At 42.7% G+C, this 16,889-nt stretch overlaps 1 protein-coding gene across 3 annotated transcripts; it reads right to left on the bottom strand.

The window, feature by feature from the left end:
- Nucleotides 1-7,609: 7,609 nt before the first annotated feature.
- On the bottom strand, nucleotides 7,610-16,672 carry LOC124006261 (equilibrative nucleoside transporter 2-like). 3 transcript variants are annotated; one of them, XM_046316187.1, is made up of 14 exons: nucleotides 16,654-16,672; nucleotides 12,390-12,437; nucleotides 11,603-11,684; nucleotides 11,145-11,290; nucleotides 10,984-11,025; nucleotides 10,719-10,858; nucleotides 10,418-10,552; nucleotides 9,822-9,919; nucleotides 9,634-9,715; nucleotides 9,237-9,400; nucleotides 9,039-9,144; nucleotides 8,861-8,946; nucleotides 8,536-8,735; nucleotides 7,610-8,305 (listed from the first exon to the last, which is right to left on the bottom strand). In XM_046316187.1, the coding sequence occupies exons 2-14, from the start codon at nucleotides 12,419-12,421 to the stop codon at nucleotides 8,194-8,196; spliced, it is 1,425 nt and encodes a 474-aa protein (XP_046172143.1). In that variant the 5' UTR covers nucleotides 12,422-12,437; nucleotides 16,654-16,672; the 3' UTR covers nucleotides 7,610-8,193. The 3 variants fall into 3 exon arrangements, with proteins under 3 accessions (XP_046172143.1, XP_046172125.1, XP_046172133.1); XM_046316169.1 differs by lacking the exon at nucleotides 16,654-16,672 and adding an exon at nucleotides 13,655-13,768; XM_046316177.1 differs by lacking the exon at nucleotides 16,654-16,672 and adding an exon at nucleotides 13,052-13,158.
- Nucleotides 16,673-16,889: the final 217 nt, after the last annotated feature.

Raw genomic sequence — 16,889 nt, 5'->3', positions numbered from 1 at the left:
TTGGCATAAATGGCAGGTCCACATTATTAATTCATTCATCTGGCTATCAATTGTCTGATACAGTGAATTAGAGAAATAGAGGGACAAAGAGAGAAAATGTAACCAGGCAACTGGATCCATAATAAATCAACTTTAATGCATGGAAAACTATGGGATGGATTCAATCCGTATTACTGTAGATCCGTCATTTCTGATTGAGCCGACATGTGCAGCGTGTACCATGAATGCAGTCTCTGCGACTGCGGGATTTAATTTAATTGTCAATCGAGCTAAAAAGCGGATATTCAGTGCTACGGAATGAATAGAGCCCATACTTTCTTCCAAGGTTTCAGAGCTCTCATGTTGTTGTTTTTTTTCAGCCTGTCTACATACCTTTGAAGTGCATTACAGTTGAAATTGTCACCACACCCTTGGACAGTAAATGGTGAGAAAGGTGTCCCATGATCACCATGATTACATGTATGAATCACGATTGATGTGTCTTCTGCAACTTATTTAGGTGAGCTGAACTTGTGTAAACTGTGGGCTATTTAGGTGTGACTCAGCCAACAACACTGCAATGTATTTCATTTCCATCATCTCTAGTGAGGAAGGAGTAAGGAGCGGCAATGAAAAGGGGCACAAAGAGTCAGCGACCTCGGTGACATGTGAGAATGAGGAGGACATGGATGAAGGGCTTACAGGGACTCTGCTACCTGCGAGAGATGCTCCTTCGTGGATGTGGGAGGGCTTCTCCATAGATGACTACAACCCAAAACCCCAACCCCAAGGTCCCCAACCAAAGATCATCACACCCAAACTGAAGGAAGATAAGAGATGCCTACCCAAAGTGACCGTGCCGCAGCCTTTCAAGATGACCCTGCGTGAGGAGAGCGAGGGGCAGAAGCAGAGGCAGCTTAGCAAGGCCTGGGAGGAGACTGCCAACAAGCCCACAGCCACGCTGCCTCGATTCAAAGCGAACCAAGTTCCCAAGAGCAACCAGTTGCCCTTGTATGATAAGATCGTAGAGGAGTGTGAGAGGCAGAGAAAGGTTCTCTATGAGAAACGGAGAGATCTCATGCTGGTCATGCAACAGCCCTTTAACTTGGGGTCAAAGGTTGCACATGGTTCTGCCAAGAGGATGGCTGTAGCTGAGGGTGATGGAGATGGAACAGCAGCCAAGGAGGGAGACGAGGGACCAAAGCTGGAGAGTTCAGTTCCTGTCCGCTCCTATAAGGACATACTGAAAAGATGTGACCAGCTGGCTACTCGTCATCCCCCTCCAACCAGAGTGGAGAAGAAGCTCACTTTCCAACCCGTTATCAACCGGACTATACCCGACTTTGGGAGGTTGCACCACAGGTTTGAGGACCGTCTCAGGAGTGTCAGACAGGGAATGCATTCCACTGTGCCACAGCCTTTTAGTTTCCAGGTGAACGCTGGAGGGGATCAGACTGTCAGTACGTCTCAGGAAACTCAAAAGCATGGCAAGAAGGACCCATGCCCCGTGGTGAAGTGGGAGCTAGCTAGAATTCTGGCTAGCTCCCAAAGACTTACCAAGTCTGCACTGCTACGAGAGGAGGCTGCGAAGTATGTGCAGAGTATACTGAATTTCAGTTCTTAATTTGATGCAAATGTTGTTGTTTTTTAAAACTGTGGCAGGTTTCTATTTAGACTCATGAATACATCTTCTGCTGTTTACAGGAGGAGACTAGTAACGAGAGAGAAGGGACTGAGAGCAGAGCAGCAGAAGTCAGAAGCTGGCTGTAGTCTTCAGAAAGAAGTGGCCAAGTGGCTCAACGCCCAGAAACAGCGCAGTACTGCCAGGGCACAGCGGCAACAACAGAACTACAGGTATACCTCTTAAGACCATGGAGGGGAGCTCTCAGAATATTACTACTCAGCCCTCCCTTTGTGTAACTTAGGAAGGAGATGAAGGTGCGTAGTGCTGAGTATCAATCTGAGCTGGCAGACATGATGGAGAGAGTGAACAGTAGACCACTGCTGCTCCAGCGCCACTGGCAGGTCAGAGTTTAGCGTAGAGTTGCAACTCAGCTGATATCCCTCCTTTACCAGTACACACTATTCAGCCACAGTGAAGTACTTCTAAGGTCGGGTGCCTACAACCATAGCAGCCGGAAGTAGCCCCCTGAAAAATCATCATAATAAAATATATATTAATAAAAAATAACATCTTCACAAAAGTAGCGCACTAGGCCTTTACTAGTCCTGTATTAGCTGACCGATATAGCTGTCTGTAGCGCAGGCAAGCATCCCCCCCCCAAACTACTTCTCGCGGCTATGCCTCCCTCCACAAAGGGAGGGCCTGATCTCCGGAAGTGGGGATAACATCATAGGGTAATTGTGTTGTGTCCTGTCCAAAGACCCGGAGAGAGGCAGACAAGCGTTTCTCCCTGATCCTGGAGCGGGCTGGGCTGGATGAAGCTCTGCTGTGGAGCAGGGCTATGCGCCAGGAACAGGGCCAGCGTTTACAGCTGGAGGCCACAGAGGAAGCCTAGGAGGGCACTGATACTGATCTCCATGAGGAGCTTGCAGACTCCTCTGAGGGACGAACCCTGACAAAGACATGTTTTTACTAGTGTATTAAATTACAAGTGTTTGATCACATTCAAATTGTATGTTGCATCTCTCTACCATCTTATATCAGTGCATTCTTTGAGAAGTCGCACTGTTGATATGCAACTAAGATATGCAACTGTTCAAGGAAGTCAGGAACCAAAACACGCAGTCAGTCAGGAAGGCAAAGGCTAACAGAAATTTGTATCCTGTAGCTCTATCTCCAAAAAGTTTTGGGACACTGTAAAGTTCATGGAGAATAAGAGCACCTCGTCCCAGCTGCACACTGCACTGAGGCTAGGTAACACGGTCACCACCGATAAATCCATGATAATCAAACATTTCAGTTAGCACTTCTCTATGGCTGGCCATGCTTTCCTCCTGGCTACCACAACCCTGGCCAACAGCTCCGCACCCCCCGCAGCTACTTACCCGAGCCTCCCCAGCTTCTCCTTCACCCAAATCCAGATAGCAGATGTTCTGAAAGAGCTGCAAAACCTGGACCTGTACAAATCAGCTGGGCTAGACAACCTGGACCCTCTCTTTCTAAAACTATCCTCCTCCATTGTTTCAACCCCTATTACCAGTCTGTTCAACCTCTCTTTCGTATCATCCGAGATCCCTAAAGATTGGAAAGCTGCCGCAGTCATCCCCCTCTTGAAAGGAGGTGACACTCTAGACCCAAACTGTTATAGACCTATATCCATCCTGCCCTGCCTTTCTAAAGTCTTCGAAAGCCAAGTTAATAAAAAGATCACTAACCATTTCAAATTCCACCATACCTTCTCCGCTGTGCAATCCGGTTTCCGAGCTGGTCATGGGTGGACCTCAGCCACGCTCAAGGTACTAAATGGGCGGCAGGGTAGCCTAGTGGTTAAGAGCATTGGACTAGTAACCGTTGCAAGTTCAAATCCCCGAGCTGACAAGGTACAAATCTGTCGTTCTGCCCCTGAACAGGCAGTTAACCCACTGTTCCTAGGCAATCATTGAAAATAAGAATTTGTTCTTAACTGACTTGCCTTAAATAAATAAAGGTAAAAAAATTAAATATCATAACCGCCATCGATAAAAGACAGTACTGTGCAACCATCTTCATTGACCTGGCCAAGGCTTTGGACTCTGCCAATCACCGTATTCTTATCAGCAGACTCAATAGCCTTGGTTTCTCAAATGACTGCCTCACCTGGTTCACCAACTACTTCGCAGACAGAGTTCAGTGTGTCAAATTGGAGGGCCTGTTGTCCGGACCTCTGGCAGTCTCTATGGGGGTACCACAGAGTTAAATTCTCAGGCCGACTATTTTCTCTGTATATATCAACGATGTCGCTCTTGCTGCGGGTGATTCCCTGATCCACCTCTACGCAGACGACACCATTCTTTATACATCTGGCCCCTCTTTGGACACTGTGTTAACTAACCTCCAAACGAGCTTCAATGCCATACAACACTCCTTCCGTGGCCTCCAACTGCTCTTAAACGCTAGTAAAACCAAATGCATGCATTTTCAACCGTTCGCTTCCCGCACTGCCTGCCCGACTAGCATCACTACTCTGGACGGTTCTGACCTAGAATATGTGGACAACAAATACCTAGGTGTCTGGCTAGACTGTAAACTCTCCTTCCAGACTCATATCAAACATCTCCAATCCAAAGTCAAATCTAGAATCGCGTAACTATTTCACAACAAAGCCTCCTTCACTCATGTTGGCAATCTTACCCTAGTAAAACTGACTATCCTACCGATCCTTGACTTCGGCAATGTCATCTACAAAATAGCTTCCAATACTCAGCAAACTGGATGCAGTCTATCACAGTGCCATCCTTTTTGTTACCAAAGCCCCTTATACCACCCACCACTGCAACCTGTATGCTCTAGTCAGCTGGCCCTCGCTACATATTCGTCACCTGACCCACTGGCTCCAGGTCATCTATAAGTCTATGCTAGGTAAAGCTCCGCCTTATCTCAGCTCACTGGTCATAATAACACCCACCCATAGCACACACTCCAGCAGGTATATCTTACTTATCTCACCTCTTGGCCGCCTTTCCTTCCAGTTCTCTGCTGCCAGTGACTGGAACGAATTGCAAAAATCGCTGATGTTTGAACAGCTAACCGATCGCTGCAGCTGTACATAGTCCATCTGTAAATAGCCCACCCAATCTACCTACCTCATCCCCATATTGTTTCTATTTACTTTTCTGCTCATTTGCACACCAGTGTCACTACTTGCACATCATTTGCTCATCTATCACTCCAGTGTTAATCTGCTAAATTGTAATTACTTCGCTACTATGGCCTATTTATTGCCATACCTCCTCACACCATTTGCACACACTGTATATACTTTCCTTTTTTCTATTGTGTTATTGACTGTATACTTGTTTATTCCATGTGTAACTCTGTGTTGTTGTTTGTGTTGCACTGCTTTGCTTTATCTTGGCCAGGTCGCAGTTGTAAATGAGAACTTGTTCTCAACTAGCTTACCTGGTTAAATAAAGGTGATATATATATATATATATATATATATATATATATATATATATTTAAATAAATTCACTGTCCTCTCCTCCTCTGTAAGGACAAGAATGTAATGGCTTCTAGGACAAGAGCTAATGGGGTTTGATAATAGCTACTATAATTGTACCCCCAGCTGCTTGCATTAGCTAACAGACATGGTAGAGAGATAGAGGTAGAAGCTTCTTTGTCTTTCTGGAAAAGCTTTTAATTTGTCTCCATGAAAGCTGAATTATTGTTTATAAATGCAGTCAAATAAAATAAAATGCAATAAGATAGTAAAAAAATTGTAAAAAATCACAATACAGTATAAAAACAATATAAAAACTCTAATAAAAAGAAATACAATGGTAAAATACTTCATTTTAAATAACTCCAAAATAGAACAAGGTATCTATCAAAAAATGTTACACCAGTTACTGGGACACCACTGACAGTATCCCACATTGCATAGTTAGATTGACTTCCACATGTTTTAGGGCAATGTAGGTCAGCAATAATTTTTCTTCGTTTTAAATATACATATACAGTACCAGTCAAAAGTTTGGACACACCTACTCAAGGGTTTTTCTTTACTTTTGTACTATTTTCTACATTGTAGACATTGAAGACATCACAAATGACTTAAATGTAAATGTAACTATGAAATAACACATATGGAATCATGTAATAACCAAAAAAGTGTTAAACAAATCAAAAATATATTTAATATTTTACATTCTTCAAAGTAGCCACCCTTTGCCTTGATGACAACGTTGCACACTCTTGGCATTCTCTTAACCAGCTTCATGAGAAATGCTTCTTCAACAGTCTTGAAGGAGTTCCCACATATGCTGAGCACTTGTTGGGTGCTTTTCCTTCACTCTGTGGTTCCAACTCATCCCAAAGCATCTCAACTGGGGTGAGGTCGGGTGATTGTGGAGGCCAGGTCTGATGCAGCACTTTAATTCCTATATGTTCATCAACCAATTCAACTGTAACAAAGCAAAACACTTTGTCCGTTTCTAAGAATTTGTAAGGTTCTTATTTGCATGAAACAGGCAAAAATCAGTTTCAAAATGAATCAATAGCATTTATTCCCGAGAGCTCTGAACATAATCACATGTACATTAGTTTATATATCACAAGACCGGTCATGTCTTACAAAAATGTCCCTCCTCCTCCTGGATCATGACAAAGCTGCTTTTCAATTCAATTCCAACACGTAGCTTATCTTCTGCTACCATATGTTACACAATCTACTGCACGCCCAACGGTTTCTCCCCTCCCTGGTTGGGGACCAGACATTTTTCCTGTTGTTAGTTTCACTGTGATCATGAGTTGTCTGTTGACCCTTCCTCTTGGCCTATGTAACAACATATTCTTCAACAGACAAACAGATAACTCTTGTGAGTTATAACTCTACGCCAAATGTATACATTATTTGGTCATTATTGATAAAAAATCCTTCAACAGCACTCCATCACTCTCCTTGGTCAAATAGCCCCAACACAGCTTGGATGTGTGTTTTGGGTCATTGTCCTGCTGAAAAACAACTGATAGTCCCACTAAGCGGATGGCGTATTGCTACAGAATGCTGTGGTAGCCATGCTGGTTAAGTGTGCCTTGAATTCTAAATAAATCACAGACAGTGTCACCAGCAAAGCACCCCAACAACATCACACTTCCTCCTCCATGCTTCACGGTGGGAACCACACATGCAGAGATCATCAGTTCACCTACTCTGCATCTTACAAAGACACGGCGGTTGGAACCAAGAATCTCAAATTTGGACTCATCAAAGGACAGATTTCCACCGGTCTAAGGTCCATTGCTTGTGTTTCTTGGCCCAAGCAAGTCTCTTCTTATTATTGGTGTCCTTTAGTAGTGGTATCTTCACGCAGTCTCCTCTGAACAGTTGATGTTGAGATGTGTCTGTTACTTAAACTCTGTGAAGCATTTATTTGGACTGCAATCTGAGGTGCAGTTAACTCTAATGACCTTTTCCTCTGCAGCAAAGGTAACTCTGGGTCTTCCTTTCCTGTGGCGGTCCTCGTGAGAGCCAGTGTCATCATGGCTTTTGATGGTATTTTTTATTTATTTAACCAGGAAGGGCTCATTGAGATTAAAATCTCTTTTTCAAGAGCGCCCTGGCCAAGATAGGCAGCACCAAGTCATTACATTGAAGAAACTCAAAGTTCATGAAATTTTCCGGATTGCCTGACCTTCATGTCTTAAAGTAATGATGGGCTGTCATTTCTCTTTGCTTATCCGAGCTGTTCTTGCCATAATATGGATTTGATCTTTTACCAAATAGGGCTATCGTCTGTATACCACCCCGACCTTGTCACAACACAACTGATTGGCTCAAACGCAATTAACGAAATAAATGACACAAATGAACTTTTAACATGGCACACCTGTTAATTGAAATGCATTCCAGGTGACTACCTCATGAAGCCGGTTGAGAGAATGCTAAGAGTGTCCATAGCTGTCATCATGGCAAAGGGTGGCTACTTTGAGGAATCTCACATATAAAATAAATGTTTTGGTTACTACATCATTCCACATGTGTTATTCATAGTTTATGTCTTCACTATTATTCGACAATGTAGAAAATAGTCAAAATAAAGAAAAACCTTGGAATGAATAGGTTTGTCCAAACTTTTGACTGGTACTGTACGTTTGCTTTGACATTAATGAATATGTGTATAACCCATTTCTATTCAGAGAGTAACACATAAATACACTCTTAGAAAAAAATAGTTCCAAAAGGGTTATTTGGCTGTCCCCATAGGAGAACCCTTTTCGTCTCCAGGTAGAACCCTTTTCTTTTCACCGAGGGTTCTACATGGAACCCAAAAGGGTTCTGCCTGGAATCAAAAAGGCTTCTTCAAAGGGTTCTCCTATGGGGACAGATGAATAACCCTTTTAGGTTCAGGATTAGCAGTCTCTTTGTATTAGAGTGTCACCAGACTTACTTTGGTTAGAGCGGCAAAAAGTATTTAGTCAGCCACCAATTGTGAAGTGTACCTATGATGAAAATTACAGGCCTCTCTCATCTTTTTAAGTGGGAGAACTTGCACAATTGGTGGCTGTCTAAATACCTTTTTTGCCCCACTGTATGTAGAGGGTGGTGTTCCCTAAAGCAGGTTCCTCAGCAGGAAGGAGAGGGCTGCCCCTAGAGACAGACCCAGAGCCAGGAAGAAGGTCATCAAGGCACCTGCTGTCTCACAGTCTTTAGACCTCACCAGCCTGGGAAAGAGAAAACAGGGATCAGGTGGACAGCTCCAGATACTTGGGGAACGTGTTGCAAACTGCACCGATTGTTACTGCAGTGTAATAACATGTTGCATTAAACAAAACAAAAAACGTGTTAATGGAACAACCTGACAAAACTGTCGAATAGATTCCGGGAAGATATCAACATTCTGCTAAATGGCATATATTATTATTATTATTATATTATCAACTGTGTGACTCACTGAGGTGCGTAGGACATGCAGAGACAGATGAAGTATCCATTGGACACGGCGAATAATGTCATGATGGCAACGAAGGCAACGTCGTGGGAGAACAGGACCGGCAGGTACTGACGGTTGTCAGTCTTACACAGCATGATGAGAGGGATGAAGACCACGCGGGACACCACGAGCACAGGGAACAGGCGGCTTCTCTTTGAGGGCTGTGGGACAGGTAAAGACAGAGAGACCCTATTAGGCAGAGAAACATACTCTGAGGCATTGGAGCAGCAATTGAATGCAGTTATTGGTAGTAAAGACAGACAGAGGGCAGAAATGTCAGTCTCACCCACTGAACCATAGAGGTGACACTGCGGCCAATCAGGTCCATGACGTTAAAGACGATGAAGCAGCAGACGCAGAGAAAGTATCGGTCTGAAACATACAGATGTAAGGCAGATGTCCAACCCCAACTGGACATTATAGTACTAGGCAATTATGTGTTGTTCTCCCAACTGTTTGCTCACCCCACTCCTTGTTTCCATACACACTCTTCACTTTTACTGTGACAGCGGGGAAAACCGACAGTGTGACAGCCAGCACACATGTCACACAGAGGGCCATCACCCAAACCTGTACAACAGTAACAAAGTGTGAGAGAAATGTTTGAGAAAACGTTGATTTGAATGGAGATTGGAATGACAGTGGGATCCGGAACACGGCACCTTTTTGAAGACTGCCAGGACAGATGACCTGGTGTGACTGTCAGTCTGTTTCGTCATGAACAGGGCTTCTTTGGTCCCACTGGCCTCAAAGTCACCATTTGTCATGATGGGTTCATTGTTGTAGCCATTCAGGTCACCCTTGGCCAAAGCTTCTTTTTCTTTGTCTTTGAAAAGAATCGAACAAATCGTCAGGCAACTGCACTGATTTGACCGTGATAAAGACAGTGACAACCGGTTCAAGAATTATAGTTTTTGAAGACATATCTGAAAACAAACAAACATATTAAGGAAAGTCACTGCACATAAATGAATGAACTATTAGTAATAATAGCTCTTCTATTTGGTATAATGTATTTGTTATTAGTTAAGGATTGAATATAATGTTCCATAGACCTACCTGCACTTTCGAGAGGCCCGTTTGGGGTCGCCAGTTGGCCATGGTGACTTTGGCTTTTCTCAAAGTAGAACCGGGCAAACTCCTAGAGCCCAACACAAAATCTTATGAGTACATTCCTCTGTACTGTCCAATGCAACAGTAGTAGAACTGACTCTTTCTCTCTTGTCATGGTCGGTGTAGCCACTCACCAGGTGTGGCAGTAGTAAGTAGCTGAGCAATGTGAGCAGAGTCGCCACACAGGGAGTGATGAAGTATCCAAGAGCGGCACTGGCCTTGTCTGTTTTACCTACACGGAGAGAAAGAGAAACTCAGTACTAAATAGAATTCAAATGACACGTTCACGTCAAAACAGAGTCAAATCTATCCTGACAGGCGGAGCGGAGACGTTTTCCCCACCAAACAGGACGTGGTGACCAGTTATTCAGTTGAGTGAAGCTGAAGCATAACACACACGTTTACCCACAGTTTGAGCCTGCTCTTCCAGTTATGCTAATGCCAGATTGTGTTCTGTAGGGTGTGTCTTAAGGCTGTTCACGGTCAGCCTCAAACAACTGTGCCCATGCCCCTATAAGCTTACTGTTTGAAAACCCAGTGCCGTACTTGCAAACAGAGGTACGGCATTTTGCATAACATTGTGAGCAAATGCCATTAGCCAAGGACCTGATATAGTGAGCCTGTTACTATATTAAGGAGGAGGAGGTCATGTTGATTTAGTGTGCTTTGTGTTCGTTGCTAGTGTGTGTCGTGAGGTGATATGGCGTGCGTAGGGAAGTGTAGTACTCACTGAGGATAGAGAGCAGACTGGCCAGGGCAGCGAAGATCCCTGCCAGTCCCTGACCACTCATGAACAGCGTGCTGTACTTCGGGGGGAGCATTCCTACCAGCCCAAACAGACTGCCCTGAAGCACAGCTCCAAAAGCTAGAGAACGGAAGGAAGAGGGGATGTGTGAGTATTTCCACATATAATCTGATTGGAACACATTTTCATCAGACAAATAGTCAAAACAATGATACTACTACTTCTGATTCTGAACGATATAATACGTGATCCAGAGACACATGAGTGCAGGCGGGAACCAACTCACAGTTGATGAACCAGATAGTTGCCATGGTAATAGAGAAGAAGCTGTCGGGCTGCATGGGCACCTTGACCATGATGGCCGTGAGGAGGAAGAGGCAGAGGATGGAGACCAGACTGACAGCAATCCGGACCTTCTCTCTGATACTAACGCCACACAGGAAAAAGAAGGTTGGGTTCGACCACGACACTAAACTAGACCTTCCATTCAAAAGGAGACAGGTGTAGAATCAAAAGTAAGACACATTAGAACCATGTGGTATGTTGCTCACCGCTGATACAGGAAAGAGTTGGCCAGGGTGAAGAGGAGCAGGTCTCCTGTGTTAAGCCCTTTCTTCGCACCCCCGTTCGTCTTCCCTCCCCCCTCCCGTCCTTGTCGAGAGCGCACCTATTTACAAGGTACATAAGATTATGGACAGCGTTCCGGGACGGAGGAAGCTGGGCTAGAAGTGTCATAAAGCTGGCAAACTCGTAGTCTTTAGTCACCGGGGTCGTTCCATTAGTAACTGGGGTCGTTCCATTAGCAACTGGGGTCGTTCCGTAACTTGACGGGGTCCCTTTGAGGCGGTCGTCGAAATACTTCAGCAGAAAAGAATGGGAGAACAGAGGTGACATTAGCTGAAGCACCCTACTCATATCATGCGGCAAACTAATATTAGACAGTATGTTTGCCTGAAAGTGTAATATTCAGTGAAAATGTTTGTTTGTGGTACCTAAATGTGTGTGTGTGTGTGTGTGTGTGTGTGTGTGTGTGTGTGTGTGTGTGTGTGTGTGTGTGTGTGTGTGTGTGTGTGTGTGTGTGTGTGTGTGTGTGTGTGTGTGTGTGTGTGTGTGTGTGTGTGTGTGTGTGTGTGTGTCTGGTTGTGATGAGGTAGAGGAGCTGTGTGGTACCTCAGTGGCGGTGATGAAGAAGTTCCATGGCAGCAGTGTCCCCAGTCCCAGGATGAAGATGATGACGGCCACAGCACAGCCTCTGTTAGGGGAGGGAAGACATCACTCACATCTCACGTAGCAACCACTCCTACATCCGCTGGTAGCACTGCGTTTTAAGGTAGGTTACTGTTTCCACTGGTATTTACTTTGTATTTCATAGGAATGTATGTAGTAAGAATGGGTATGTATGGTTTACTTACACAATTGGTAATTACCTGGTACTAAATGGTGCCTAGTGATGCTTAATGTATCCCAAAGAAACAAGTCATTTCTAGTTTTTTTACTGTGTATATCATGTAATTTCTTATCTGATTCCCATGGACCAGTGCTCAGATGAACGATATGGTATGTCACACCCTGATCTGTTTCACCCATCTTCGTGCATGTCTCCACCCCCCTCAGGTGTCGCCCATCTTCCCCATTATCCCCAGTGCATTTATACCTGTGTTCTCTGTTTGTCTGTTGCCAGTTCCTCTTGTCTCGTCAAGTCCACCAGCCCCAGTCTGTTTTCTAGCCCTCCCGGTTCCAAACTTTTCTGCCTGTCCTGACCTTTTCTGCATGCCTGTCCTCGACCTGCCGATTGCTTGACCCTTGTATTTTAAGAAACATCAGAGACTCAAACCATCTGCATCTGGATCTCGCCCTGTGTCGTTATATGGTAACTAAGTGAAGAAGCACGTGAAAGCTGCTCCCTACATGTTTTTGTCTCAAGATGATTCAACCAATGAAAAGTGAGTAAACTCACCGGTCCACAGGGGCATTCTTCTGAGTAGTCATCCTGATACTCTTGAGTCTGTACACAAACATGGGACAGAGGATAGCTTCAGAACGTGTCACTCTTTTGTGTTGAAAAATAACCACAGCAAATCCCCCTGAATTTATTCTAATGAGTCATCTTTGACAAGAAATAACATTATATTTTTTGCTCTTGGTGATTTCATCATGTTCTAAAATAAAAAGTCTACAACTTAAAAGGAGTTAACCATATCCAGTCCCCTCCCACCATCATTTCTACAACATCATTTCCTTGTCTTCTGTCATGTTCCGGTATCTCGGTATAGACAAGGCTACTTTCTGAATGAACCCATGTGGTAAAAAAGAAACGCTTTCCACGTGGCTTCTGAAACGAAGTATTCAATGGCAAACTTTGAGATGAAATGAGTATTATTGTACAGGATGTTAGACCTATACAACATCTCAAAATGAACGGTTTTATTACTGACATGGAGAAAAACGTGTTCCATTACTTCGGCTAATACCGGTGTATTATACTATTGGCATTAACTTCAGGCCTATACATCCTTAATAATTATAACGCTCTAGATCTAAATCAGAAATGAGATCCTTCCTGGTGGACTATAACATCTTGGGGTAGCCCACACCTGTCGACACACACTCACCACCTACCTGCCTTATGCTTCAAATAGAGAATGTAGTTGATATATCGAATTATATTGAATTAAAACCTTGGTGTCGGCACCACGGGTGGTTCCTCGTAGAACACCAAGTTGAGGATATGACTCATACACGAACAACAAAGTAACAACAGTAGCTCTACGTACAGGCTGGCACGCTGCGCATGTCGCTCTTTTATGTACAAACCAATTGAATGGATGTTTGGCTTGTGTGCATTGTTTTTTTGCGGGCTATTCATTTGATTTATTCCAACAGTTAAAACATGCAACACATTCAACAACACAGCATCTTATTCAAAACTCAAGCAACAGGGCAGTAGTATCTGATCGAAGACATAAACTAGTCGGTCAGAGAAGAAGTGCCCCCGATGCGGCACTATTAAATTGGACAATTAAAGCACAATTCTTCTTAATTTCTGGATCACAATTTTTTTTTTCTCAGCGGATAAAAAAGTAGCCTATAGTTGGCCGCCTCAAGGCTATTTGAGCTGTTCTTCACGGTGCATAGGTTATATCACCATGCAAAAAACACAGCCAAATGAAAAGAAATGCCAACAAAATAATAAAAGCAACGTATGTTAAACATTAAACTCACCGGTTAGAGTCGAATTGTTTAGTAGCTGGTATCGTCCTTGCTATGCTGACAAAACGCGCTCAATGAAGTGAACGCTTTTCAAAATTTAGCGCGAAGTGTTCCCTGTCCCTGTACATGGAGCGCCAATTTTGAGAGCGCCTATTGGCTGTGCAGTTTGTTCAGGGGTGTAATTTATACCCAATTGTCATACATGAGTAAAAGTAAAGATACCTTGATAGGAAATTACTCAAGTAGAAGTGAAAGTAACTCAATAAAATACTACTTGAGTAAAAGTCTAAAATTATTTGGATTTAAACATACTTAAGTATCAAAAGTAAATGTAATTGCTAAAATATACAAAATAAAAAGTAAGAGTATAAATGATTTCAAATTAATTTCAAATTCCTTATATTAAGCAAACCAGAGGGCACAATTTTCTTGTTTGTTAAATGTAGTATTGATAGCCAGGGGCTATGGAGCCAGCTACCTGCCAAAAGGTTGAACGTACATATCGTTAGGATTGTAAGAAAGTCCATAAGTAAAATGTTAGGATCAGAAAAGCCATGCGTGAAACATGGCTGTCAGCAGAGCCTTGTCTGGCAGCGAAAGTTTCTACTGACTACTGTTGAGATGTACAAACTATGGCATAAAGGGACGACGAGCGGATAAGAAGCCATCTGTAATTAATGAGCGAGCTAGTCAACATAACTATTTGTTCAGCACTTTTGTAATGTACCGCAATAGAATTGAGAACATGGGCCGTTCTTACAGTATTCTCCCTGTACACCAAGTCAGAACCGTATGATAAATAAAGGAGGCATATACGCACGCAGGCAATGAAAGCTCTTACAAAATGTGATGATCGTATTCTATAAAACAGGCTATAGTCTACATTTCCATCACCAAGTCAGAACAGTAGGCTAAGTTATGAGGGGGAAAGGGACCAAATTATTAGGGTGAGGCACATATATGGATCCAGATACCTGCCAAAATGTTGAACGTACGTATTGTTAGGATCGTAAGAAAATCCAGATGCAAATTGTTAGGGTCGTAAGAAAAGCCATCTGTGAAACATGAAACGTAAATGTGAAATTTAAACTGTGAACATACAAATATGTTACGATTACTGACCATCATTTCAGGCTTGAACAAATCTTGTGTTACATTTCTGACATACAATAATATCTTTCAGAGTTTTGGCAGTTTCATCTCACCAACAAAAAAACGGACACCAAACGGCCTGTGAGGAGTGTTACGAGAACAAGCATAACACAGTATAAAAAACGGAAGTCAGTAAAACAAGAAAGGGGTATCCTGCACGTTTTCAAGTTAAACATCTCCATTCTCTATTACTCAGTTGCGTTGACATCATATTTAGGTAGCTAATGTAATGGATTTGTTTTCCAGTGCAAGTCTAGATAGCACTAGCTGTATTATGCCTACAACTGTAAAGTTTCAGTCCACTAAGTGTCTCTACAGCATGGTCATATGGGTGACATGGACATCCCCATGCATGCACATTGTCAAAATATGACAAATGTAATATTGCACCCTCCCATTATCTGGGATCTGTCTGCAATCATAACCAGTAGTATATACCAGGAATAATGAATCATAACCAGTAGTATATACCAGGAATAATGAATCACAACCAGTAGTATATACCAGGAATAATGAATCATAACCAGTAGTATATACCAGGAATAATGAATCATAACCAGTAGTATATACCAGGAATAATGAAACATAGACTAATAATAGATGTCTGGTTAATCTTTGAATTATTTATCACCACGGGAGTCTTTGCCACTAAAAATATTGATTTATTTATTTCATCACTCAAAATCTTACCAAAGCATATTCTGTAGGAGGGTTTAATATGAATTGAAAATGTTTTGACATGATTCATATGAATCGGGTCATGAACATATGGACTTTGAAATGAACATGGGAGAGGTTAAACAGGTTAAATATGTCTGTATTCAAATTAATTTAAATTCTCCAAAGTGTTATAGCCTGTCACTTTAATAACTCAATGTTAAATGTAGGCCTATCCAAAACAAAAAGCAGGCCAACTCGTAGGGATTGCAATTTAGACTATCATTTTTGGCACTGGTGTCTTGCAGGATACTTTTTTACACTATTTGTGTTTTCTAACAGTTTTTATTATAGGGCTCCCTTTAAAAACAGACCCTAGCTCACAGACCTCTAAATATGACCTCTAAATACATGTTTAACAAAATAGTTGTAGAAGCACTTGCAGTGGCTGATAGGGAAAACAGATCTGGCAATAAGAAAAGGCTATATATAGTCTTGACCATTTTGGATCCTTTGACTATATTGCTCAGTTTTCGCCAAGAATTAATCACTATTTTGTTTTGTCTCATTTATTGATATGGATTTAGCCTCTGCGTGATGGGGTTGTGCAACGCAAATGGCTATAACAAGCCTACATTACGAGTGGAATTCACTAATACAACAGTCAAAATGCCTAATTTAAGGCCTACAGTCCGTGCTCCCAAATACTGGAAAAAGTGTGATTCATTAGGTTACATGATTACCACAATAGCAACACCCGGATTTAAAAATAAATTATGCAATTATATTTTAGTACATTTACAAATCTAATTTAACGTTTACATTTATTGCATGGCTTTTCTTACGATCCTAACAATTTAAGAATGGATTTTCTTACGATAGGTTTATTCAACCTTTTGGCAGCTATCTCGCTCCATACATTTTCTCCGACGCACACTTGCAGTTTACTGTTGCCTGGGCTGTGGCTGTCTTAAATGTCTACTTCGTGCCACAGGTGAACACAGCGTTTGCGAGACAGACATGTTATCAACTGACACAGAAACTGGTGAGTAAGTGCAGCAATTTGTTACTCGTCGTCATTGACAAGCGGCTAAAGACAGTGACTTTGCTGGAGATAAAGACAATCAGATTAGAGATGCCATACTGGGCAAGTGTACGGAATATGTGCGCTGAACCCTATTAGAGGAGGGCCTTGGACTTACATTGGCACGGTCACGAGCTATCCGCACAGTGTGAAAGTACTGAAGTGCACATGTCCACAACGATAGCACGCCTTCTCTGATTGGTCTTTTCCTTCTGCATTCTGTCTCTGTCCCTTTTTGTGATATTTCCCCTCCTTTTTGAAAACCCGTACCTACACACATGGTGGATATTTGCACTTCATTCCTTTCACATTGTGTGGCTAGTTCATGACCGCGCTAATGTAAACCCAGTGGTC

The sequence above is a fragment of the Oncorhynchus gorbuscha genome, linkage group LG02 (assembly GCF_021184085.1).
Source record: "Oncorhynchus gorbuscha isolate QuinsamMale2020 ecotype Even-year linkage group LG02, OgorEven_v1.0, whole genome shotgun sequence".
In the NCBI taxonomy this organism is placed as follows: domain Eukaryota; kingdom Metazoa; phylum Chordata; class Actinopteri; order Salmoniformes; family Salmonidae; genus Oncorhynchus; species Oncorhynchus gorbuscha.
This window is presented reverse-complemented; position numbering and strand designations above follow the sequence as displayed.